We start from the raw sequence: 26,025 nt of genomic DNA, 5'->3' as shown, positions 1-26,025 counted from the left end.
AACGTCCACCCAGGCAGCCGGGAATAATAATAATAATAATCCTTGCATTTGATAAAGCAACTTATCACGTCGTTGAGACATCTCAAAGCGCTTCACAGAATATATTGTTAAGTGAATTGACTGTATTGTTTTGTGGGCGAAACGTGGGAAATCTCAGTTAACATCTCATGTAAAGAACGGAACCTCCTATTTCCTCCCCCACCCCCCGCACCCCCCCCTCACCACTCACCCACCTCGCCCCAGACTGTCCCTAGTGTCAGCACCTCCGTGAACTCACTTGACCGGTTTGATGTCACACGCTGGTCAGAAACAAATGTATTTCCCGTCGCCGCATTTTCTTCGCGAAAAATTATTTTTTGCAAAACGTCCCCTATATAAAAAGAAGTACGTGACTGAAGATAATGAAATGTATTGCATCCCCAAAGATATGAAAGCAGCAGGTCTGTACCTGCAGGATTTGAGTCTAATTGTTGTGGGCTGTGCGTTGATGTAAATGTTAACAATGCTCTTTCTATTCCACAGACTATAATAAAGTCTGTTCTGCACAATAAAGACTTAAACTGACCCCAGGGTAACCGAGGGTGATTCTCTGCTTGACGGGGGAGTGGGAGGGTGGGCAATGAAGAAACATGACACGTACAGGAACCCATTGGGTTGCTTAAGAGTATCCAAACCAAAATTGGGAGTCCAAATACGCATGGAAGTTTCCCTTTCTCTGGAAGGGAGTGTGTGCTCTTTCTGAATGACTGGGGGAGTGAAATTCACCTTGCTGACCTAATCCCAGAACGTATTAGATGCAGGTTTATTTTTTTTTGGAGGGTGGGGGGAAGGAAATGCGCCTTCGTCAAGGGGTGACGGAAATGTCCCATTACCCCCAGGTGATCATTCTTCATCGAATGAACTGGAACAGGGGAAAAAAAAGACATAAAAATTACCGAGTCATCAAAACTCAATACTACATGCTCAGCATTAGCTGAGCTCGACCCAGCCAGTGAGTCACTGAGAGTTGTATCAGCTTGCTAGGTTCATGTTGTCACCTCCACTAATTGTAATCGCCCAAACTACACATGACACAACAAGCCTGGCTATGGGTTCCTGGAACCAATCTTGTACGACTGCCCAGTGTTGTCCCGAATTCAGTGCATTAATAGTGCTCCCGAAACCTCTGGGCTTGCACAAACTCCTCGTCCCAAACAGCAAGCCATCCATTTGAGGCAGACCCTCTCTCACACACAATCGCTTTCAACTGTGGTGACTTCTGCCAACCGACAGCCATGAATGACAACAAGTCAATGAGCCAATGGGACCTTGATTTAGTGTCTCTTCCCGAGTGAACAGGACAGTCTTAACGTCCTCACAAGCAGCCAATATCTTTCACGTCCACCTGAACAGGGTATGGCCAGCAGCTCTGTTAAACATCTCATTGAAAGGACCGCCACTTCTCACATTACAGCCGTTCTCCTCCAGTGCAGCCCTGGAGTGTCAGCTTAGACGGTTGTTATTTCAAATCCAACACGGGAGGCATTTATATAACGCTCCTCACGCATGGCAGTGTCCCTGAGCGAAACCGTGACCTTCCAACATGGAAGGATAGGGGGTTGGAGAGGCTCAATACAAGCTTTGCTCGCAGCAAAGTCACCAGGTAAGATGCAGGTGTGCTGAAATGTCACTTATGTGGTCTGTGCCGAAACCACATGTTAATTTCAGGAACAAAAGGGAGCAGCTTAGTGTCGTGCCTGGGGGCGTATGGAGTGTCTGGCAGCGAGTTAGTCCCCTTGCTACCTACCTAGCAACAACCGCAGGCTTCCCTCAGCCTGTTGCACAACTCAGACAGTGGCCCGTGACAATCATCACTCCACCCAATACTGCTCCAACAGGAGCACTTTAGGCAGGTGCTGGATTGACATCGACTCCACTGAATAAACTGGGTTTGCAGGGATATGCAATGCAGGCAGTGGGTTTGAAAAGGGCACAGAACCCCCCCCCCCACCGCTGACACATGATCAGCAAATGTTTTCTTCTGAGTGTTGGGGAGGCAATTGGGTGATAGAGAACACTGAGCAATGACTTGAGTGTCATCACACTCGCCTGGCACCATGTCACATGTTGGGCAACCCCAGACCCGTTCAGTTATGGGCTCAAGCCCCACCTGTGTTCTAGGAGAATGTGTGTTGGGGGTGGGGGTGGCGTGGGGGTCTCAGTGTCCCAGTTTAGATGTTAAACACTGGTCCCGACACTGCGCCCGTTCCGGCGGATGTTAAAGATGCTATTGGAAAAGACCAGGAAAGTTTCTCTCTCTCTCACGGTGTTCCTGGCTGAAAATCCTCCCGATATATTGGTCGTTCACTTCGTGTTCGTTTGGCGGGTACCTTGCTGCGCACAAAATGGCTGTCGCGTTCGTCTACAAAGGCAGCCCCACGGCAAGATTCGATAAACAACCTGAATTCACAAGGTTCGGAGCCAGAGGTCAGAGTGTCTCCGACTGTAACAGTCTATATCATTATCGGGGAGAGCAATATGTTTTAGCTTTAATTCGCTGAGAGTATGAAGAGACAGACTGCTCCTTTAAGCAGCGTGCACTAGGTGTGACTAAAGTGTCTGCCGTGAAAGCTTGCAATGTATTGGGGACCTGGTTTTACCAGTTTATTGAACAGTGTGGGGTCTGGCTCGGGTCTGTTCCTACACGTTCAGTCCTCCTCCCATTGCACAGCTCCAAGTATCAGTGAAACTGGCTCAGTCATTGTCACTCATTTACCTCCCTCCGCCCCCCCCACACACACCACTTCCAGTCTTGAGTAACCCAACATACGCTTGTTCGGGACTGATTCACTCTCCCATTCAGTCAGGAGCTTCCCGTGTCGATTTGCATGAGCAATCCTGCAGAGCCAAAAGCTGGTCATTAACCCAGGTGATTTGCTGACTCAGCTTTCTCTGACGTCGGGACTTTGAGCTCACAGTCCAGACTGACTCTGCGACACAGCCCTAGGGGGTGGTGGTGATTTGAGGGGTCGGGGGTAAGAATGCTGCATTGCTGCAGCTGGTTTCAAGACTGTCAGAACCTGATTAAGAAAGGCGACTTCAAAGGCAATATCCTCAACAATTTGAATTTATTCAGTGCCTTTCACGTAGATAAGAGTCTCAAACTATTTTACAGAGATGGAGCTCGAGGGCAGTGAGAGATAGTGTGAAGAAAGGGAGATGACCGAAGGCGCAGACCATGACGTAGATTCATGAGCTAGGTTATGAAAGGAGGGAGGGTGCGACGATGAGGGATTTAGTTCCGACGTTAGTGGAGTCATGTAGTTTAGTGGTTGGAGCTCTCGCTTCGCAAGCGAGAGGACCTGGGTCTGATTCCCGGGCAGGGTAAAATGTTGGGCATGTTTCCTTACTCCGCACGCCACTGTTTGCCTAGCAGTAAGTAGAACCTGGTTGTTAGTCGATTGACGGTTTGCTTTTCCGGGGGTAATAATCCCTTCAAAGAATTTTTAAAAATGAAACAATAATAATAATAATTTGGTCACTCAATCCACGACTTCTGTAGGACACTGCTGTGGGCAATTGGCTGTCACGTTTCGCCCACTAAATACACAGTCAATTCAATTAGTATGTTCTGTGAAGCGCTTTGAGACGTCTCAAAGACATGATATGGCGCTATATCAAATGCAAGGATTATTATTAGCAAGAGAGTTCCAGAGGAAGAGGCAGGGGCAAGGTGGCTGAAAGCTCGCCTAAGAAAACAGTTTGCCTATTTCACTCCCATCATCTGGGATAAAATGTCACTGTATAAAGCCATCCCGGTCATGACTACCTGGTCAATTCTCTGCACGAACAATGTTAATAATAATAATCCTTGCATTGGACATAGCGCCTTATCACGTCTCCGAGACGTCTCAAAGCGCTTCACAGAATAAACTGTAAAGTGAACCGACTGTATATTTTGTGGGTCAGATGCGGAAGCCAACAGGACACAGCAGCGTCCCACAAACAATCAGGAAGTGAGCCACCGAATATTTGGGGGTGGGGGTGTGGGGGGGAATTATTACGCCCAGATAGGGATCCACCAATCGACTAACAACCGAATTCCTACTCACTGCTGGGTAAAACAGAGGTGTGGGGAGTAAGGAAACTCGCCTAAGGTTTCGCCCGGAATTTTGAACCCGGGTCTCCTCGCTTGCGAGACGAGCACGCTAACCATTATTCTAACGCGACTCCACAAAGGGATCCTTGATGTACCTAAGCAGGCAGAGGCGGCTTCGATCCTATCCGTAGGATAGCGCGTTTAGCAAATCAATGCTGACCTGGCACTGCGCTGGACTATCAGCGCGGACTGGGCATCCCTGATGTGGGGGTTTGAACCTACGATTTCCTGACGCAGAGTAACGACAGCTGAGCCTGCTTGCGCTCTCGCCTCAAGGCTGTGCGTTCAAGCCTCGTGTCGCAGAAGGTAGGGGGAGGGATGAGAGTGGAGGAAGGGGTGAAGATCTTGGAAATTGATCTGAGCCAAGGCTGACACCCTGAGCGAGCAGAGATGTGATCCGGCAGCCAGTGCCCAGACATGCCGGGGCAGAAAAGGCTGCCTCGAAGTTTGCTGACACATAATCGGAGCAGGAGAGCTGGGTAAGACACATTACATCATGTTGAGAAGCTGCTGAAACAATGGAAACGAGAGTGAGCTCTGTCAGGACAAGCCACTGATCTCATTCCTGGAACCTGTTCAGCTAAATATTTGGCTCCTCTTGAATATGTTCCGATTCTCGACTGAGAGACTTTCCATCCGACCCAACAAGTAAATGGGAAGCACACTTCAATTGCTCGCTCTCTCTCACCTCTCAGTTCAGAAGGTGGTGGGTTTAAACCCCACGTCAGGACTTTGAGCTCACGGTCTAAGCTGGCATTCCATCACAGAACTAGGGTGGGGGAGGAGGGTTGGTGGGGGGGGTTGAGAGAGTTGCATTGTCACTAATGCCATCCTTCTGAATGGACGTTAAGGTGAGATGCCGTCTGTGTGTTCAACAGCAAAAAAAAAAACATGGTGGTAAAGGATTCCACGGTGCTATCACAAAGGGAGTTCCTCCCAGTGACCTGACCAACAATCCTGCAGATAAAATGGTCACTTTGACTTCAGTGATTTTTCGCAGGGCGCTAGGCTCAAGTAAATCCTGTGAAGCACTTTGAGACGTCCTCCCAACACGAAAGGCGTCATGTCAAACATAAGGATTATCGTTGTCTCTCTCTCTCTGTTTCGCTGCCCTTGTGCCTGGGAACACCGAGATGGGAGGGTCGGGCTCCATTGATGGAGTTGTCCAGTTTGGGGGCCACCCTTCAACAATAACAACGACTTGCAATCCGCGCAAGGGTGGCTACAACACGACTGCCAGATGTTGGGGAGGCTCTGTTCGCTGACACGCCCTTTGCAGCCAAAGTCAAGTAGTCAAGTAGGGGGAAAAATATCTTCCCTCGTGGGTGTTCGTTTGGAGGTGTAAAACACCTGCCGATTGTTTAATCCCTAAGAACATCTGTGAAAAATCAACTCTGCCTCGTATTACTGTGCTTTGGATGAGATGTTAAACTCACCTTTAATCATAATAATCCTTGCATTTGATACAGCGCCTTATCATGTCTCCAAGACGTCGCCAAGCACTTTACAGAATATATTGTAAAGTGCATCGACTGTATATTTTATGGGCGAAACTCGGCAGCCAATTGCGCACAGCAGAGTCCCCACAAACAGTCATGGATCGAGTGACCAATTTATTATCATGATGTTTTTTTTTCAAAGGAATTATTACCCCCGGAAAAGCCGTCCGCCAATCGACTAACAACCAGGTTCCTACTTACCGGTAGGTAAACAGAGGCGTGGGGAGTAAGGAAACTTGCCCAATCGAACCCGGATTCCTCTCGCCTTTCCCACGCTCAGTGGGTATAAAGTAAAACTCCTGAAAGACTTAATAAAATCAGGTGACCAGTAGCCCACACCCCCCAACAAAAAAGGTCTCAATAAATATAATTTTCGTACAACTTTGTCGCGCAACTTCGAATGCTTGGGCTGCACTGCCAATGTGTGGCGCAATACGGAAACTGCAGCTGCACTCGATTCCCCAGCCTTTCAAACACTCCCATTTGCTTTTAATGTTCATGAGATACACACAAAAAATATTCCCCAAGCTCGTCACCACTTTCAGGGGCCGTGCTTTTTAAATAAAATAGTCTTTTTAATTCTAGCTCTGCTCCGCGACCCTGCCCCCCCTCCCCCCACACACACCTTCCCGTGAAGGACACTGTATAAATGCAAGTTGTCGTTTAAATCGTAAGCAAAATGGCTCAGTTGGTCACACTCTCGCCTCCGAATGTCAAGGCCGTGCGTTCAAACCCTGTGTCACAGAGGTAGGGAGGGGTGAGAGCAGGTGAGAGTGAAGATGGTTAAATCGATCGGTTGGGAGACAGAAAGCCAGCAGAGGGCTTGGGAGATGACATTATTCAGAAAGAGAAGGGAGTATATCTCCCGGTGTCTCGGGCTAACAATCTTGCACATAAAATTGGTCATTGATTTCATGGCTGTTTTGTGGGATATTGCTGTGCACAAATTAGCTGCTGCGTTCACTTTCCAAATACAGACACCACACTACACAATAAAACCTGCGAGGTGCCCCTCACGTAAAAGTCTCTGCATCAAATGTAAGGAATATTATTCTCAATTTAACTTTGTACTAATAAGCTGCCACATTTGGCCACCGATAGAAACAACACTTGACAGCAATTGCTTGTGAAGTACTTTGACATTATAGGCACTGTGTCGAATGAAGGGATTATTATAAAATGCCCGTGGCAGAAAAGCAACCTGCACTAAATAGCCGTGGATTGGACATGCTTGACATTTACTATACTGAAATCTAACAGGAATTTTCAGAATCACAAGCTGTATTACATTGGGTCCAGCTCAGCATTAGTACCTCTGAAGCTTTTCCTTGTTATATGAAAGAATTAAGATTCAAAGAGCCTGGAGAAGTAAGTGACAATTCATGCATTTTGCTGCAAAAGTGTTAGATTGAATAAGGCCCGATAGACAGCGTTAAAAAAAAAACCAACTTGAATTAAATTACCGACTGAACCGTATATTGGTTGAAAGGCAAAATGTGTTTTCAGAATTTCAGCTGCTCAAAGAGCTTGGAATTATCAGAAAGCATCAAAAGTTTTTGCAAAGAGAATGGACTTTTTCTTTTAAAAAAATTCTCAGGTTTCAATTTGCTGCTGATTTGCTCTTCCGTGACATTTCTTGATGTCTTTGAGGCGTCCTCCCGACGTGAAAGGTAATCTAGTGCTCCGAGGAGCTATCCTGCGAGAAGGGAGCTTTATACATGCAAGCTGTTGTTGTTGTCATTGCAAACATGAACACTATGTAGATACAACATTGTTGTTGTTGATGTCACCTTCAAATCCTGAATGTAAGCAAATCTCAAGTGTTTCGTTCATGTTTCAGCTCCTCCTCGCTTGCCTGAGTGAACAGATCTTTCTCTCTCTCTCTCTCTGTCTCTCTCTGTCTCTCGTTTCTTGCAGCCCGGTGGATAAACTTTTGTTGAAGCTTGAGCAGCGATGTCTGCCTTTCTCTCGTAAAATGCCCAGAACTGCGGGGCAGACGGGCTCAGAGTTACACTTCCTCTCTCTGCTGCTTGGAGCTTTTGCTGTGGGAGCCATCATTGCCTCTCTCTTCACTGATTGTTGGCAGGTAAGTAAGTAAGTTGCTGTTAGATACATCTCGCAGCTTTCTTTCCCAGCATTTCCTTGAAAGTGCGCAAAGGTACAATTTGTTAGTCTGATGAATCGAAGGGAACACTCTTGCCTTCAAGTCAGAAGCTTGTGGGTTCAAGCCCACACATCAAGGACTTGGAACTGACATTAAACTGAGATCCTGTCTGCGTATTCAGGTGGATGTTAAAGATCTCATGGTGCTATTTGAGAGGTAGCTTTCCCCCAGACCAACTTGATCATTCACTTCTGTACTGTTTGTGGCAACAGCAACAACAACAACAACAACAAATTGCATTTATATAGCGCCTTTCACCGCACATTGCCTTGCACAAGATTGGTCACTACACAGTCCCTGCACTTTACCGGAAAATCCTTTGAAGCACTTTGAGACCTCCTCCCGATTCGAAAAGCGCTGGATCAAATGCAAGGATCATTATACGTACAGACCGTTTTCACCATTGATTGAGCGAGAGGCAATGGAGGACTCCTGTGAGTGTGTTTTCACAGATCAACAGCAAAGGGTCGGTGATGTTGAGCAGGCGCTGCAAGGGCTTGTGGCGGGAGTGCGTGTGGGACCGCTTTGTGAAAATCTGGACGTGTGATCACTTCAACTCCTACCTAAACCCTCACCCAGGTAACGATTCCTTTCACTCTCAATGCCTCTCTCGCAACTCTAAATAAATTCAGAGACTTTCTGTTCCAATCTCATGTCTCCCAGCTACTGTGTGCGAGCTCAAAAATACATGTACTTGTGTGCGTAACGTTACTCAGTCGAATTGAACATCACACGTATACTGTACGTTCGCCTACATCTACAGCTACCATTGTAATCACTCGGAGTCTGATGGTGACCTCAGGCATCGTGAGCGTCTGTGCTTTCCTCAGCCTGATCCTGGGATTCAAGCATTTCATGTGCTTTGAAGACATTGTGATCAAACAGAGGTTCCTGCGCCTTGCTGCCGCTCTCTATTTCATCGTCGGTAAGCACTTGGCACTATTTTCCCTGGTAGATTTTGGCCGGTGTTTGCTGCCTGGCAATGTTCAGTACTTCGTTGTTCCCCCGGAAGGCGCTGTTTCGGTCAATGCTCAAAACCCCATAGCTTCAGCGAGGAGGCAGTGTCCAGGGCCTGTTTTGTTTCAATGTTCTCAGGTACTGTTCAGTACCCAATAGTTCCAGCAGGAGGCACTGTCCCCGGGCAACATTCAGTACCAGAAGACCCTGCTCTTTGGACAATGTTCGGTGCCTATCCCCACTATCAGTTTATTTCATTTCTGGGAGATCTTCTTGTACCAAACCCATGTTTTCAGCTGCAAAGACCTTTAATACCTTTGGGTTTCGCTGCGTAAAGGAGCCTGCAGTCGGTGTATCACGATACTTTATTTACAATCTGTGTCAATAACGTCAATGGGTGTGTTACAGAGGACAGACATACGACAGAGGTGAACTAAAATACAATTGATACCTGACCCCGGCTGTTAAGGGTGTTCGATTTGAAGAGAGTTCAGAGTGTCACTGTCACTTCGGAAAGTCTTACAAGCGAGATAAATAAACTGTACTTAATGCACGCTCCTGTTACACGGCTTGTGTTTCAGAGAGAAGCTGACTGCATATAGCTGTTATATTTCAACCCATCCCTCCCTAAAGAATATGGAAGATATATAATAATATATTATTAATGCTATATTACTGCATCGAGTCATTCAATAAATAACGACCTTTGTTTCATTGTTTGTTTGTGCAGGTTTGTGCTCTGCGGTTGGGACCGTGTGGTATTGTGCCTACGTTTACAAAATGCATCAGTTTGAGGTTTGTAACCTTGTGTAAGGGATTCCTCTGACTGCAGCGGATTCCATCTCTCACTCCTACGGGGCCATAGATTGAAGCGCGCACGTGCACACACGCATGCACATGCACGGTCATACGTCCACATGCGTTTCTTTCCAAGCAACCTGTGCACTCTTCACTTTATGCGTTTCCCAACTCACAAGTGCTTCTAAGTTATAATAACTTGGCCATGTAGGATTGATAGCTCAGATAACAAGCAGCCAGTCACCTTGACTTGCCAATTGTTATCATCTCCAGAGACATTGCCTCGGTTAGATTACATCTCTGTTGCCTCACCCCCCACCCCACCCACAACCTCCCCAACCACGACACTCCCCAAAGGGTGCTTCTCCCGGTGTCCTGACTTCACAGCTGTTGGTGGGACTTTGCTGGACACAAACCAGCCGCTACGTTTGCCTACAAACACCCAGTCACTACACTCGACAGCAATTCTCGGTCTGTGTTGCAGGTCTCTCTGAAGATTCCTGGTTTCCCGAGCTTTGAGTACGGCTACTCTCTGTGGCTGGCAGTCGGAGGTACCCTCAGCGCTATAACCAACACTATTATCTCAGCATATTGGGCATGCTGCCAAAACACAGTCAAAATAACTCGTGAGGAAATGAGGAGCAGAAGTGTTCAGCCCACGTCAACAAGTCACAGCACCTACATTTAAATTAACTTTGCGGAGTGTGGAGAGGCAATGAGCATCATTGCCTGAATCTTACCTGAAACAGCTGAGAAGGTTAGGAGTTGACCTGATCGAGGTCTGTCTTCAAAATTACAAAGGTTTTGTGATAGGGTCGTTAGTATTAGATTATTTCCACTGATTGGCACGTCAATGGGAACAAGAGATCGCAATAATAGTAATAATAATCCTTGCATTTTATAGCATCACATCTTCGAGACGTCTCAAAGCGCTTCACAGAATATACCGTAAAGCGAAGATTTTGTGGGCGAAATTTAACGTAATCACAGAAAGACTTGCTTTTTGGCAGAGAATTCAAACCAATCACGGAAATTCTACGCACGGTGATTGGTTTGAATTCTACGCCGGTCACAAACCGTAGTCGGAGCAGAGGCTTTTAAAAGAAAAGAAAAAGCAGAATATTAAGAGATACTCAGCAGCGAGCGAGAAAATGTAATTCGACTTGACTTGACTGCTCACGTGGAGGGAGACACCGGGACAGACTGGGTGGGTCAGGGTTTGTGCGCTGTTAAAATAACATTGCAATGATTCTGCTGTTATCTGCCAATCCGTTAGGCGTCAGCTATAATAACTGGTCGTGTGATAAACTTCCCTCCGTCACCACTTCAAGCCTGTTCGCGGACAATATTTAATATAGTTTTCCCTGTGAATCACTACGTTTTGAATTGATTTGCGCCCTGTTTGTCAAAGGAATCCATTCTTCCCATTGGTTGCATTAAAGCACCTTACAGCGTGCCATTAAAGGCTATTATTAAAATGATATCACAGTGCTAAAGGATTGTTACTCCAGTGTGTTACAGCATTAAAGATTATTACTCCAGTAGACCACATTGCTAAAATATTATGACTCCTGTATGCCACATTATGAAAAGCTATTACTCCAGCATTGCACAGTACTAAATTATTATTCCTGAAGCACACCACAGCCCTGAAGTCAACCTCAGCCTCCGTTAAGTGCTCTGAGATGATACTGCAAGCAAAAGAAGCTATATAAATAAATGTAAGTTTGCTGTGGCTGTGACTAATTAGTATCTCAGGGTACTAGAGGATATGATTACTCCAGTGCTCTCCTGACACTGACATCCCCTCTTACTGGTAGCTGAGCAACCACTGCAGACGCACCAGGTTATCCCAAAACAGTCCAGAATTTGGAAGAGGAGATTAAAGGGGTTGGATAGAGTCCGAACGAATTGGAAACGATGCGTTCAGACAGGTGGTGCTAACTAACCTTTCTCCCTTTCCTTCTATTCTCTTATATTCTTAACCGAGACACGAGGAGAGATATATATATATATATTATATTTAATAATATTTGGTCATGCAGCCAGAGAAGAAAGAGCATTAATTTAGAATAACACGGAAGGCAGAGCGTGTCACTTGGAATCGACTAACAAGTGAAGAAGAAGAAGAAGAAAGGATGTTTCAACTCTATGAATAATTTACGGTTCGAAGCAGCAGCCTGCTGTATATAATTAAACGCTAAAAGTCTTCGAGGTGCCCGCTTCTAACAGGAGGAACCATTGGGTTGATTGCAAGTCCTTGTGACAGCAGCAACAATTCAGACAAGAGTTGCATGGATTGAGCTTTATGAAAGGAACGAGATAGAGACCAGAGACAGAGACACACACAGAGAGAGAGAGAGAGAGAGGAAAGCTGTGTTGTGTTGACAGTTTGTTGGTTCCCTGTCATCCACTTGGTGACGCCTCTCTCATGGATTATTCAATATTGTGAGAGAGGCTTTTGTAATTAAATCTGCAACGTGGGACAGACAGACAGAGAGAGGGTGAGGGAGGGAGGGAGGGAGTGGGAGAGGGAGAGGGAGGTCTGTGGCTGGGAAGCAAAGCAAGTGGTTTGAGGTATTGCTGCCACACTCACACTCACACTCACACACAAGTGCATTTGCATCAACAAAAATGATCACTCACAAAAAGTAAAGTGGGGAAAGGAGAAGGGGAGAGAGAGAGAGACAGGAGCCAACAAAGAGGAGAGGGGAGAGACTCAGGAGAAGTGCTTGATTTGGGTTTGTGTCTCTCTGTGTCTCTGTCTCTCTGTGTCTCTCTCTGTGTCTCTCTCTCTGTGTCTCTCTCTCTGTGTCTCTCTCTGTGTCTCTGTGTCTCTCTCTCTGTGTATTTCTGTCTGTGTGTCTCTGTATCTCTCTCTCTGTGACTCTCTCTCTGTGTCTCTCTCTCTCTGTGTCTCTCTGTGTCTGTGTGTCTGTGTGTCTCTCTCTCTGTCTCTCTGTGTCTCTCTGTGTCTCTCTCTCTCTGTGTCCCTCTCTGTGTCTCTCTGTGTCTGTGTCTCTCTCTCTGTCTCTCTCTGTCTCTCTGTGTCTCTGTGTCTCTCTCTCTGTGTCCCTCTCTGTGTCTCTCTGTGTCTGTGTCTCTCTCTCTCTGTCTCTCTCTCTGTGTCTGTGTGTATTTGGGTGCCAACGCCATGGTGCTGGACGTGGCTCTCGTGGCCGCGAAGAACGGGGACGTGCCGGCGCTGGAGGAGTTGCACGGTCGGGGGCTGATCCATCCCGGTATCACCGACCACCTGGGCGCGTCCCCCGCCCACCACGCCGCCCGGGCGGGCAGGCTGTGCGCCCTGAAGTTCCTGGTGGAGGTGGCCAAGCTTCCCGGGAACCAGCGGGCGAAGAACGGGGCCACCCCGGCGCACGACGCAGCGGCGACCGGCAACTTGGTGTGTCTGCAGTGGCTACTCAGCTGTGGGGGGTGTCAGCTCCAGGTAAGACTTGTGGGTGTGGGGGGGGGGGTGTGGGTGGGGGTCAGGGTGGGGTGGGGGGGTGAGGTTCAGGGTGGGGGTAATGTGCGTTTACAGGCAATTCACCTCTTTACCTGTAACCCGTCTTAGTTACGCACGACATTGATTGTGTTCTTGATCCACTTGGTTTTGCACCAGGATGGTGATGGGTTTCCACATGTGGCAGACACCCCCAACTAACACTCTCCCACCCCTCAATACCCCCCACCCCCAAAAAAAACCCACCCCACCCACACCTTTTTGGGTACCACTAATTACAGGTACAAAAAAAAAGGGATGTGAGTTACAGGTAACATACATCTTGTATTTGTACGCTCACCTTTACCTGAGACAGAGAGAGACAGGGAACGCTTAAAGGCTAAGTAAGTTACAGGTAAAAGAAGGATTTGAGTTATAGGTAAGAGTGGGGAGGGGGCGGGGGGGGATGTGAGATGCTTTTTTTTGGGTGGGGAGGATCAGTTGGGTGTCTGACACATGCAGAAACCCATTACCATCTGGTGTGAATAAACTGAAACCACAAGAAGAAATTTAGAGTGTGTATATATTTATATATATGTGTGTGTGTGTCGTGAGCGGCTCAAACTAATGGTGAGGAGGATGTGCTCTCAACTGTTAGCACTGTGTTTTTTTGTTATAGAAGCCAGAGTAATTTTTCTCCCTGATTTAGTGTTTTCAAGGGTTTCAGTATTTTCAACCTGTGTCCACCCGGTCAGCACAAACCCGGGCAGAATTTACCTGCCTCCCTGTTTGCTCTCACTATTATTAACCCCCCCCCCCACCACCCAAGGGAGATAGCTGACAGTCCTCAGGGTTCCCTCACATCTTAAACTCGCTGCAAAATAGAAACCCAGCGCACGGCGCACTTGATCTGGAGTTTCTACTCCAATAAATAAGATCTTACATTAATAATAATAATCATTTGATATAGCACCTTATTACGTCGTCGAGAGGGCTCAAAGCGCTTCACAGAACAAATTATAAAGCGTAGCTTCTCTGTGTTTTGTGAGCTAAACGCCCACATTGCAGATAAATTATAGATTAATTCACCAGCACACCATCTATTACTCCCTGTGTAATTTCTGCCCCCTCACCCCCCCCCCCCACCCCACCACCGCAATAATCATCAATGTAACTCTTCCCAAACTCGTGTTCTTCATACAACTCTTCCACTATTTGCCCCTATTATACCTTCTCCTCTGTAACCTCATTGACAACAATAATAATAAAAAAAATTACATTTATGTAGCACCTTTTACATCGGGGGGACTTCCCAAGGCGCTGGACAGTCAGGGGAACCCCAAACAAGGGGTTAACTTGCAGTATTGACAAGGAACTCATCAGAATTTCAGACAACCTCTGCTCCCAAATTGGGTCAGAGAGTTCAGACAGGTTGGTGTGATCTACGTCCTGCAGGTCAAAAAACTTAATGTAGATCGGTGTGACATAGTTTCTGATGGTCAGTGTACCTTCTGGTAACTGAAAGGAGCCCACATTAGCGAGACTAAGATTAGGGAACAGCATTAAGAAATTCTACAAATCAGAGCCCAAACACCGCACAATCTATTCACCGACATCTCTGCATATCTAAACTGCACACACATCCTTGTGTGCTTTCTGGACATCTGCTGAAGTGCGATAACACATGGTGGACTCTTCTATCAAATCCCCCTTTGATTTTAGTGTCAGCATCTTCTGATATCTAACACACGGACCACGGATTTCCTGCACAGTTACCAAGTTGTTGTAAAGTTGCATAAGCCTTTCGGGGGAACTTTAAGCACAGGCCAAGCCATTGATTATTAGGGGTCCTCTAGTGGATTGTTGCTGCCACAGCCATCGTTTGAAGAGCAAATCGATGCACGTTCAGAACTTGCTGTTGTGGTTTTAATTTGACCGTGGAGAGAGGAAATCTCCTCTCCACTGGGCCGACCTGTTGTCTAGTGTGGTATAGTATATAGTATATCTAGTTTGAACCACCCTGTCCATTCACCTTACACACAGTCACTACACATTCTAAGAACACATTGAGAGGATATAGGTGCTATATCAAATGCAAAGACTATTACACCTTGCAGTTTCCGGGGGTGACTGCCTGGCTTCCTGCGGAGGTGAAGAGGTTCTCGCCGTGGGCAGCAATTGTCAGCCTCCTGCGTGCAGTGGAGGAAGTGATATCAACAGTGACCTGGCAACCTCGAAGTTTTGACCAGTGGCTCTTTTTGAAGCACTATTCTATTGTAAATCTCTCGGTTTGCCTTCGGGCCGAGTCTTTTCAAAGCTAGAGAGAGTCCTGGCTTATATAACGCTGACTGGTGGTCATTTTTATAGCTGGACAGGTTTGTAACACAGGAGCTGATTTTAAGGACTTAAACCCTTGTGTTGGAACAAGCTCTGGTCGTGTTATTATGTGATAACTGAGGCAGAATCAGAGTTGGTTTGGGTATCTTTCGTTCAGAGCTTATATACAGACAAGATGAGTCACTGCCTTCCTTCTCCGCTGTTGTGTATTGGCTGTTTGTCGCTGAGGTGCTGGCAACGCTGGGGGCGTTATTCTGAGTCCTCACTGGTAATAGAGAGAGTCTGCCTCATCTGCGAAAGGAAGACCATCAATGGCTTTTCCGTTTGTTTTCCGTTCGATTGTGTGTTGCCTGTTACTGTGGTGGTAGAGCAACTCAACAACTGACAACAATGTCCTCTGGCAACCGTCAACTCACCACAGCAAGCAAATAACTAAATGGAGGTAGAGTATCCATGAGCGACAGAGTTCAAGAGACTACAGTGGATCATTTCAGCTGAGCTGGTAGCACGCTCGCCTCGTGATCAGAAAGTTATTGGGTCCAAACCCTTGGCAGGAACTGAGCCCATAATCTAACATGACGGTTAAACCAAGGTCCACCTTGACCCATCTAACACTGGGGTTTTAGGAATGTGGTTCAGGGAGTTTGGTGGAAGACTGAGATCAAATGAACCAAAGCGGCAAGTTTCATTCGAAGCTTATCTTTTTCCATTGTAAATAAATAAAAATAATAATAATTTTGTCACTCAATCCACGAGTGTTTGTGGGACACTGCTGTGCGCAGTTGGCTGCCGAGTTTCACCCAAGGTCAACAGTCAATTCACTTTATAGTATATTCTGTGAAGCCCTTTGAGATGTCACAATGACATAATAAGGCGCTCTACCAAATGCAAGGATTATTATTATTATTATTATTATCTTATCTCAGCCTCGTTGCTTTCCTCTTGATACTGTGAGCATTGTTGGCTCAGAGACAATGGAGGAATGGAGCAAAGTCAGCTGAGACTTGGAAACGGGACAGGATTCATTTTGTACTGAGCCGTGCCCTGGCACAATCATGTTACTGTGCTGCGTGTGAGTAGCTCCACACTCCCCCTCTAACTTGTCTACTGTGGTCATTTCTTAGCAAGCCACATTATAACCTGGGGGCCAGATTTTATGGACTCAAGCGCTCTGGAACCCTACCCCACTTGAGTGGCGCTCTGTAATGCAAGTTGCGGTGGTGGCTTTGTTTCCAGGCAGAACTTCTTCTGGGATAGTGAGAACTTCTGGGATACCCGCTGCCCGACGCTGTGGCGGAAGCAAACAGCATCAAAGAGTAATTAAGAGAAAACGTGACGCATACGTGAGGGAGTGGGGTATACAGGGATGTAGGAGAGGGGAATGGGACAGATGGGGCACTTGTGGAGTAGACGGACATATAAGAAGATAAGAAATGCTAGGCGATAAAAAGACCAAGGTCCATCTAGGTCTCCTTCCACCTTTGTGGTGGTCGCATACAAATATGTCCCAAACAACCTATGTCTTAAATCCCATAATAATATACAATATCTATAAAGACTGGTACGGACTAATTGGACTGAATGCCATGATTCAATGCCGTGTCACTGTACCTAAATCTTATGTAAATGGCTGCCGCAGTATAGCCACAAAATCACCATATGACATCAGTGATTTTTCTGGGGGTGGAGCAGCAGTGCTTATTCAAAACATGATTTGTTTCTTTTCTGAATTGATTCATTGATGGCAGCGAGTCTTGTTCAACCTCTCCGCCTGTCCCCCGCACCAGATCCCAGCCTCATTAGGCCCTGGGAATGGAAAGCGCCTACAAAACCAGAAAACACAGAAATTAAATGAGTGGGTGGTGTGGGGAGCACTTGGCTAGACCGTGTTCCTCTGGCACATCTCCTTCACATTCACAGCAGCGGTGATAATGAGCATATAAAATAAACAGGTGTTAAAAAGTTCTGGACTAATAGCTTTTTTGTGCCTAAAAGCATTGGTTGTTACAGCACAGACACAAGCTCTCAGCCCATGCACTGTTTTTTTTGATCTGGGGGATCATTTCCCTGGACACCAGGAGATGGAAACTCCCCCTTTTTTCTGAATAATCTTCTATCTATTCGATAGTTAATCATAATAAGTTTGTCAGTACAGAGCAGTGGAATGTTTTCCAATATTTGTCGGGGTGGGGAGGGAGGGAGAGAGGACCGAGAGGACAGGGAGGGAGTGCGGGAGGAGTGGTCCTTCCTTGCACAAGTTATTTAATAAGTGCTAGAAAGCATGGATTAGGATCCCTGCACTATTCTTCCCATCATTGCTGCCGCCCGACCTGCTTATCCGTCTCCCTCAGTTCATTGTGGACAATGCACAAAAATAATTGCTTTACATTTGCTCTCCTAACGGAGATCCTAGTCACATCGCTACATCGGCATTCAAAGCCACTGTTCTTCCAATTTGCATAGATTTTACATAGGAAGGAATTGCACAGATCATACAGGAAGGAAACAGGCCCTTCGGCCCAACGAGTATGGAACCCGCTTTCATTCCAAGAATGGGAAAGGTGGCAATACTCTCATTCGGTTGACCACCTGAAGCTTTTTGTGAGGGTTAACTTGTGTTTTACTTGACAGGATTTCTTAACGAGAAATCCGAGATGCACCAATATGGGAATCCTTAATCTTATGGAGATCGTAATAATAATAATAATAATAATAATCCCTACATTTAATATAGCGCCTTATCACATATAAGGCATAAGACATATCAAGGTGCTTCATGGAATATACCGTAAAGCGTAGCCAACTGCGCACAGCAGCGTCCCACAAACAATCGTGGATTGAAGTGACCAAATGATTACTATTTTTTTTGAAGGATGGTGCCAATCCAGAATTTCACTGCAAACCCCCCCCCCCACCACACACACAAAATCTTAATAATAATTATTATTACTAAGTCCGACACACTCTATTGGTACGGGCCCTGTGTATACACTATGTGCTTATTGGTGTCTCAGTCTCCCTTTGTGTTCAGAAAGGACACGTGTGGGGTCAGTGATATAGCAAAGGCAGCATCCGTGTGGAAATTTGCTTTGAATAATCCATCAGGAGAAAATAAAGTGTGTGACGCTGAGTTGCCTTTAGCTGCATTACAGTTGGTTTAGAGGCCTCTATATTTAGCTAAAGTAGATTATGGAGATGTGTCAATGCAGCATCAGCAAAGCTTCCTGAAGGAGGGCAGTCATTTGCATTATTTCCACTCTCCCTAGTTATTTCACACCCCCCCCCCCAAACTCCCCCACCTCTCCTCTCTTCCCTCTACTAACAGTACCCTCCCACTGATGCAGGCACGCCCTAGTATTCATCTCTGCCCCTCACCACAGCTTCTACCCACAGAGCGACGAAACCACTATCTAGATTTGCAGATATCTCAATGTACACCTATACCCTCCAGAAGCCATACATCACTAATAATACATTGAAACTCGCGCTATTTCTTAGCAGATTGGATCACGCGCACACAGAAGGCCTGAAATTGTAAATAGCCCATTTTGCCTCAGAAGTTAAGGTCGTGTGTCATTGTGGAAAATTCCCAAACCCAAGACAAGAGCCTCTCGTAATTCTGCGCCATTTAATTACTAAGATGAAAACGGCCTTACGGCAACAACGTGCAGTTGCATAGCGCCCGTCGTGTGGATTGATTCTGGCGCTTTGGGACATCCTTCCTAAGTAAAATGAGTTTATCAAATGTCATTTTGTTGTTGTTGTTGGGGTAGGGCCCCTGAAGTGCCTAGAGCTAGGGCAAGGTGGAATTGCTGGTCTACAATCTATTAAGAAGAAAGGGATTTAGTACCTCTCTAAACGTTTTGCAAAGGGAACACGGACGTCCTACTCAACAACAACAACAACAACAAATTACATTTGTATAGCGCCATTCACGTCGGGAGGACGTCCCAAGGCGCTGGACAGTCAGGGGTTTAGACCCGAGCTGGGAGGTGGGGAGGGGGCAGGGGTAGGAGGGTGATCGAAGACGAGATTCTTGAGACGGGCCTTGAAGGGGACGATTACTGTTTGATTTAATGAATTCACTGCAGGGTTACTCTCTCCGCAGGATAAGGACAGTTCAGGAGCGACGGTGTTACACTTGTCAGCGCGCTTCGGGCACCAAGACATCACCGAGTGGCTCCTGAAAGACGAGGCCGTTGAGCCCACGGTTGCCACGGACACCGGAGCTCTTCCTGTCCACTACGCCACGGCCAAAGGTGACCTGCAAAGCCTCCGATTGCTGCTCCGACACAGTCCCACGTAAGTCCCTGAAGTGATTACTCCCCAACCCACTACCCACTGCCGCCACTCAACTGGCTCCTCCACGTCCTTCGTGCCCTCCGTTCCACCATCACACTACGCCCCCAAACTCCGGAATACTCTTCCTTTACCCCTTTTCCTTGCCCCTTCCTTCCCCATCTTCAGATCGTGCCTAAAAAACTTCCTCTTCGACCACGCTCCACCACTGTCAAGCGCTCTGGGACGCTACCCTGCCTGAGGGGTGATATATAAATGCAAGTTGTTGTTGTTGATTGCCAAGTGGACGTGTTAGCCGCTTTATTCAACGCGACCCACAGTTCCACAAACAGAAATTTGCCTTTCCTGATTGGAAACGCCATCAATAATCCTTGTATTTGATTTAGTATCTTATCATGTCTTTGAGATGTCATGAGCGCTCAACAGAATGTACCGTAAAGTGAATTGAGACCGTGTATTTTGTTGGCAAAACTAAATTTGCGCGATTTTAAGAATAACTGGTGTTAAGGGTGAAGAGTGCTTGGAATTTTGGGCCTAGAGAGAGAGAGAGAGAGATAGAGAGAGAGAGAAACGGGGAGGGAGGGGGTGGGGAGGAGAGTGCAGCACATCACTGTGTTTGTCAGAAACAGGACTGGAAAATTCCACTTGTCAACAAGCCGAGGAAAGGCACTTTGTGGCTTTGTTGAGCTGAAAAACAATGCAAATCCCGAGCATCAATGTGCATTCTGCGTCTATTTGTCTCCTCCAGTCGTTCATCATTCATTTTCTTACAGGGTCCGATCTTTCACTCCCCTGCTGTGTACATTACTTACCTCTCTGAGCCATCGCTTGTTAACACTGTACGTGTGTCCCGAAGAATAATCCCTTCAGAATTTAAGTACTGGTTTCGAGTAAGTGAAACATCGGTGTGAGAGCGGCGAATCTCCTTGTGAGAGGTCACTGAGAGGATGAAAGAGCTTTGGGGAACAGGGTAGCAAAGCAACGGTATGTCTGACCCGGACACTGCTCCCATTCCCTTGGGAGGCTCCTGAGTCCCTCTTCCCACCTCCAAGCAAAAGGCTCAATAAAAAGTATCAGAAGCCTGACATCCCTCATAGTCTCAACCTTAAGGACACAACAATTTGCATACTTTACCCCGTTTCTCCAAATTTCAGATGCCACTTTTCCACAGCTCGGTTTAAGAATGGTCTTCAGGAGCGAAATTCTGATTTTTCCAAAGTTCTGTACCCTCGTAAATGTTAAGGTACTGGTCTTAAGGCTACGAACATGAGAAATTTTGGCTTCTAAGACTCATGGCACTAGGCCCCTATCTCCAGTCTTGTTGTGGTACTCATTACGCTTGCCGTTTGTCTACAAAATTCACAGTCACTCCACTTTTATAGCAAATCATGCGAAACACTTTGAGATGGCCTCCCGACATGAAAGGCACCGAACCAAATGCAAGGATTATTATTATTTCTAATAGTAAAAGGTGCATTTCAGAGGTTCCGAGCAATCAAGTTCCGAGAAGTACAGCAATCAACGGCTGTGGCATCATCTACGCCCAAAATGGGGGTCTTCTCGCTGCCCGAAATAGGGGTATTTGGGGGGGGCAATGGGGTTGACACAAGCTTTTGAAGTGACCTTGTCTCAAAAGCCCCCTGAGGTAATGGCACAGCTTTAACAAGACACCCACAGCGCGTAACAGAGGGCCCTGAATTGATGCACGACAACAAGTGCTCGCTCAGTAATACCTCTACTTCGGGTCTCGGCTTGGGCAGAGGGAAGAGTTAATGGTGGGGGGGGAGGGGGTGCAGATGCGGAGGGGGAGGGGGTTGAGGACCTTTTGCGTTACGTTCGGAGTGGCAAGACAAGAGTTAAATCACGCTCCCTCCCAGGCCCGCACTTGGCTTTGTTCCAAATGCTTTCAGACTCTGCAGCGTGTGGCCTTGTGATAACATTGCCCGCTTTATCTTTGCATCCGTTGTCTAAACTGCTTAGTGCAGAGGGAGGCCCCAACTGTGTGTGTGTGTGGGGGGGAGGAGGGAGGGGAGAGAGAGAGCTTGAGCATTCTCTGTACAAGTGCAAGTTGTTATTATAAGCAAAGATAGATACCCAGGGCCGAAAACGGCGGCGTCCTCAAAATCGTTTAGTTCCTGAATTAACGCGCCAGAGCAATTAAAGAATGAGATTCACAACGTGTCATTGAAACCGGTTCTATTAATAGGATCGAGTCTAAATGCCTCCCCCGGGAATTGGCTCCTGAACTGATAATAATAATCCTTGGGTTTTATACAGCGCCTCATCGCGTCTTCGAGACGTCTCAAAGCGCTTCACAGAATATACCGTCGAGTGAGTTGACTGTGTATTTTTGTGGGACCTCAAGGTAAGGCTGAATTGAAGAATTTTGCCCGGGTCATCTTAAGTTCCGAGAGAGAAAAAGAAAAATTGCCTCGCGGGCTAAGACTGGGTGGAATTTCAGGCCTATCGGGGACTTTCTAAATGCCATTGCGTCGCCCATGCAAATTAGCCTAGAATGTTCCGTGCCGTCCGAGGCGGTCCGTGTCAAGAACTCTCTGCTCGAGAGCGCGCAGGCTGTCGGCAAGTTGCCTTTGTTCGATGCGTTCCGGCGAGGTCTCTGCACATTCACGGCAGACACTGGCATGCAGCGCCACGTTGTTTAACCCCTTGTGCACCCTCTGCTCGCGCCTACCGACAGACGCTGCGTTCTGGGAGACGGCCTCTGAGGGCTTTTGCACGCGACTCCTCACGTCACAACCCAAGTCGAGCGAGAACGAAGGGAGCCCTGGTATTTAAGGGAGAGGTTAAGCGGTAAGATGGGTCCTGGAGTTCCAGGGATACTGTAGGCTTTGGCTCAGCTAAGACGTGAGATGAATTATTCAACGAGAGGTCAACTCTGCTCCTTCTGCCTGCTGCGAGAGGACGGCTTCAGTTACCGGGCCCGGAAACTTTAGCCGAGTGCTTCTCTGCCTAGTGTTTACCTAGTAGCCGCCATGTGTAGACAGGTGTGGACTCGTGTATAAATCCACTTGGAACGAGCTGAGCAGGCTGAGAAACGGCGTTTAATTGAAACACATCACAGCGCTCTGGAGGCGACGCCTTTTGTGCATTGCGCTACCCGCCCCTTCCCTTGACTGTGGGCTCAGGCCCCACATTGAGACTGACTTACCATCAGTCAATCTGGCTCAGTCACTAGCACCCTGACCTCTGGATTCAGGAGGTTGTGGGTGGGGTTCAAGCCCCAGCGTGAGATTTGGAACTCAATGGGATGCCGGGGTGGGGGTGGGGGGGGGGGAGACACTGCATTCATTGTCGGTCATTTAACAACATGAGGGGGCGCTGTATAAGTTGTTGCTGTTGTTGTTGACGATGTTAAAAATCAAGTGGCGGGGTTCGAAAAGAGACAGGTGTGTGTCCTGATGTACTCGCCGTCAATGGCCCGGGTTACTCACCTCACACGGGAGTGGGGGGGAAACCTTACTGAGCGCAAAAGGACCTGCCAACTGAACCCACCCCCGCGAAGCGCTTTGAGGCGTTTCGACGTGAGAAGCCGTTCTGACGGTGTAGGTCCTCTCTTCATCGCACGTTGATTGCGTCGCTGCTTCGGGCAGGAGGGCCACTGCCTGCCTCGTTAACATTTAATCAGCCAGGCGGAATGTTCCAGGCCTGGCCGGGGAAGCGTTTTCCGCGCGGTATTGTTTGCTCTGGTCGTCACGGCGACCGGCAGGTCCTCACTCAGATCAAGCCCATCAGTTCCTGGTACCTACACGCCAACTCGAGGCCTTGTCACTCATCTCCTTTTGTCTGTCTGTCGGAGAGGAGATAAGGTAATGACACTGGAAACTATTTGAGGAAATGGACTTGTAGGATCAGATATTATATTCGCGAGTTCCAGGCAGAGATAGAGTGAATGAGGTCAGCCAGAGACATGATAACACCGATACTTCTACCTGTCGGTACAATAATAATCCTCGCATTCGATACAGCGCCTTATCGCGTCTTCGAGGCGTCTCAAAGCGCTTCACAGGACACACTATAAAGTGAATTGACTGCATAGGGTCACGTTTCTTCTGAAGAAAGGGATTCGCTGTCCTGAAACGGAACCAAATGTCACTCACCCGACCTCATACGAGTTGTGCAGCAGGTTTAAACCCTGCTATAAAGTGGGTTTGGTTACAGGGCAGTCGGCCTGTGGACCCACGGTTGTGTAAAAAGAAAAGGTTGACGACTTCCAGGTCGTTAGATCGTTGCAGCTGCCACTTCCTGCGCGCTGCACGATACAACGCGGGAAGTTCTGAGCTCGTTAATTTCCCGGCTGCTTTTTTATTTCTATCCTTCCTTGCCCCTGTGACGACTTGCTCGAATGCGGTGAAATAAATGACAGGCCCCTAATAATTGTAAGTATCGTCACTTGTCTGTGCGGTCGTATCCAAACATCCAGGGGTTTTATTACACCGAACAACAGGTCCTCGCACCCATCACAGACGAGGAAGGCGCGCAGGAGCTAAATTCCACCTCACCGAGCTGATTGTATCATCGCCCACATATTTTGATAAAATTGTTCATTCACGGCTTTGTTTCGCCTCCAAGATATACACTCGATTCACTTTACAGTCTATCCTGTGAAGCGCTTTGAGACGTCTCGAAGACCATATCAAATGCAAGGATTAATGTTATTATTATTCATCGCTGTTTACTTAGCTCTGCATTCGCCTACAACTGTGTACAGTCACTACACTTTCCAGTCGTTCCAGTGAAGCACTTTGAGACATCCTCTTGATGTGAAAGACTCTATACCAAATGCAAGAATTTTAACTTTTTTATTTCATTGCCATTGTGAGCTCCTTATAAATACCTGAAAGCTATCATTCAGTTTATTTATTATAACATTGATAATAATAATCCTTACATTTGATATAGCACCCTTCAACTTGAGAAGAGGTCTCAAAACGCTTGACAGAATTTGCTGCGAAGTGTAGTAACTGTTTATTTTGTAGATGAAGCGCGACAAGCCAATTTGCACACAGCAACGTGCCGCAAACAGCCATGAAATGAATGACCAATTGTATCTGGGGGTTTGTTGGCCAGGACACCGGGGAGGAATTCCCTTCACTTTCCGAAAAGCCCCGAGGAATCTTTAACATCCACCTGAACAAGGAAGGGCACAGACGGGGGTATCTGAAGCCTGGCAGGTGTTAAAGTTCGGTGATTGACGGTTGCTCTGCCCCGATGCCTCCACAGCCCTGTTTCCCGCTGATAACATTTAAGTTGCGAAAGGTTATTGTTTTCTCAGTGTTCAGCCTTATCTGAAGTTGTAGGCATTGCGCTCGTAAAGACAAGGCATACAAAACCACGCAAACCGGCAAATTGAACAAGAATAAAAAAGGCTCTATCGCGGGTCTGCAGCCGCACTTTTCTTTCTCTAACCGTTCTCTGACTCATATCTGCTGCGAGTGTGAGCGACTGACACAAATTACAGCTTTTGATTTAAAGATGGGGCCCTTTCAGGACATTGTCAAAGTACGTTGACGGTTCTGGGATCCGTTTCCCGCAAAGTTGTCTTCGGTCAAAAATTTGATGAAACAGCATCACGTATAAGTTTCAGCAACAGTGCCCAATCCCCAGTCGGAGGTTTGGGGTTCAAACCCTCACATTAGGATGTTCAGCTCATGTCCAGGCTGATGCTAGACTATCTAGAGGTGTCCCTGCTCATATCAGACTGTATAGAGGTGTCACTGCTAACATCAGTGTTCACTGTTAATATCAGACAATATAGAGGTGTTCACTGTTAATATCAGACTACATAGAGGTGTCAATGTTAATATCAGACTATATAGAGGTGCTCACTGTTAATATCAGACTAAATAGAGGTGTTCACTGTTAATATCAGACTATATAGAGGCTCTCACTGTTAATATCAGACTAAATAGAGGTGTTCACTGTTAATATCAGACTATATAGAGGTGCTCACTGTTAATATCAGACTATATAGAGGTGTCACTTAATATCAGACTATATAGAGGTGTCACTGTTAATATCAGACTTTATAGAGGTGTCACTGTTAATATCAGACTATATGGAGGTGCTCACTGTTAATATCAGACAATGTAGAGGTGTCACTGTTAATATCAGACTATATGGAGGTGTCACTGTTAATATCAGACTATGTAGAGATGTCACTGTTAATATCAGACAATGTAGAGGTGTCACTGTTAATTTCAGTGACCACACTTTTGGTTTCTGTACATTCCTGGGTCCCTGAGTAACTGGAGGGTTTGAAGCTTTATTGTGGACACTGTTGTTATCCTTTCCTCGCAGAGCCTCATTAGCTCGATAAACGCTGTCTTACCTGATCTAATTTTAGCGGTAATCTTCACCTACTGTTACCTTT

General features: G+C 46.8%; 1 protein-coding gene across 1 annotated transcript in view; it reads left to right on the top strand.

Annotated features, from left to right (window-relative positions):
• Nucleotides 1–12,685: 12,685 nt before the first annotated feature.
• Nucleotides 12,686–26,025, top strand: part of espn (espin) — a 49,662-nt gene continuing 36,322 nt past the window's right edge. The window contains exons 1-2 of the mRNA XM_007902167.2: nucleotides 12,686–13,004; nucleotides 19,444–19,637. Coding sequence (XP_007900358.1) covers nucleotides 12,711–13,004; nucleotides 19,444–19,637 — 488 coding nt within the window. The 5' untranslated portion in view covers nucleotides 12,686–12,710. The remainder of the gene's footprint in view (nucleotides 13,005–19,443; nucleotides 19,638–26,025) is intronic.

The sequence above is a fragment of the Callorhinchus milii genome, unplaced genomic scaffold (genome assembly GCF_018977255.1).
Source record: "Callorhinchus milii isolate IMCB2004 unplaced genomic scaffold, IMCB_Cmil_1.0 Scaffold24, whole genome shotgun sequence".
NCBI lineage: Eukaryota > Metazoa > Chordata > Chondrichthyes > Chimaeriformes > Callorhinchidae > Callorhinchus > Callorhinchus milii.
The sequence above is the reverse complement of the archived record's forward strand: the minus strand, read 5'-3'. Positions and strand labels throughout refer to the sequence as shown.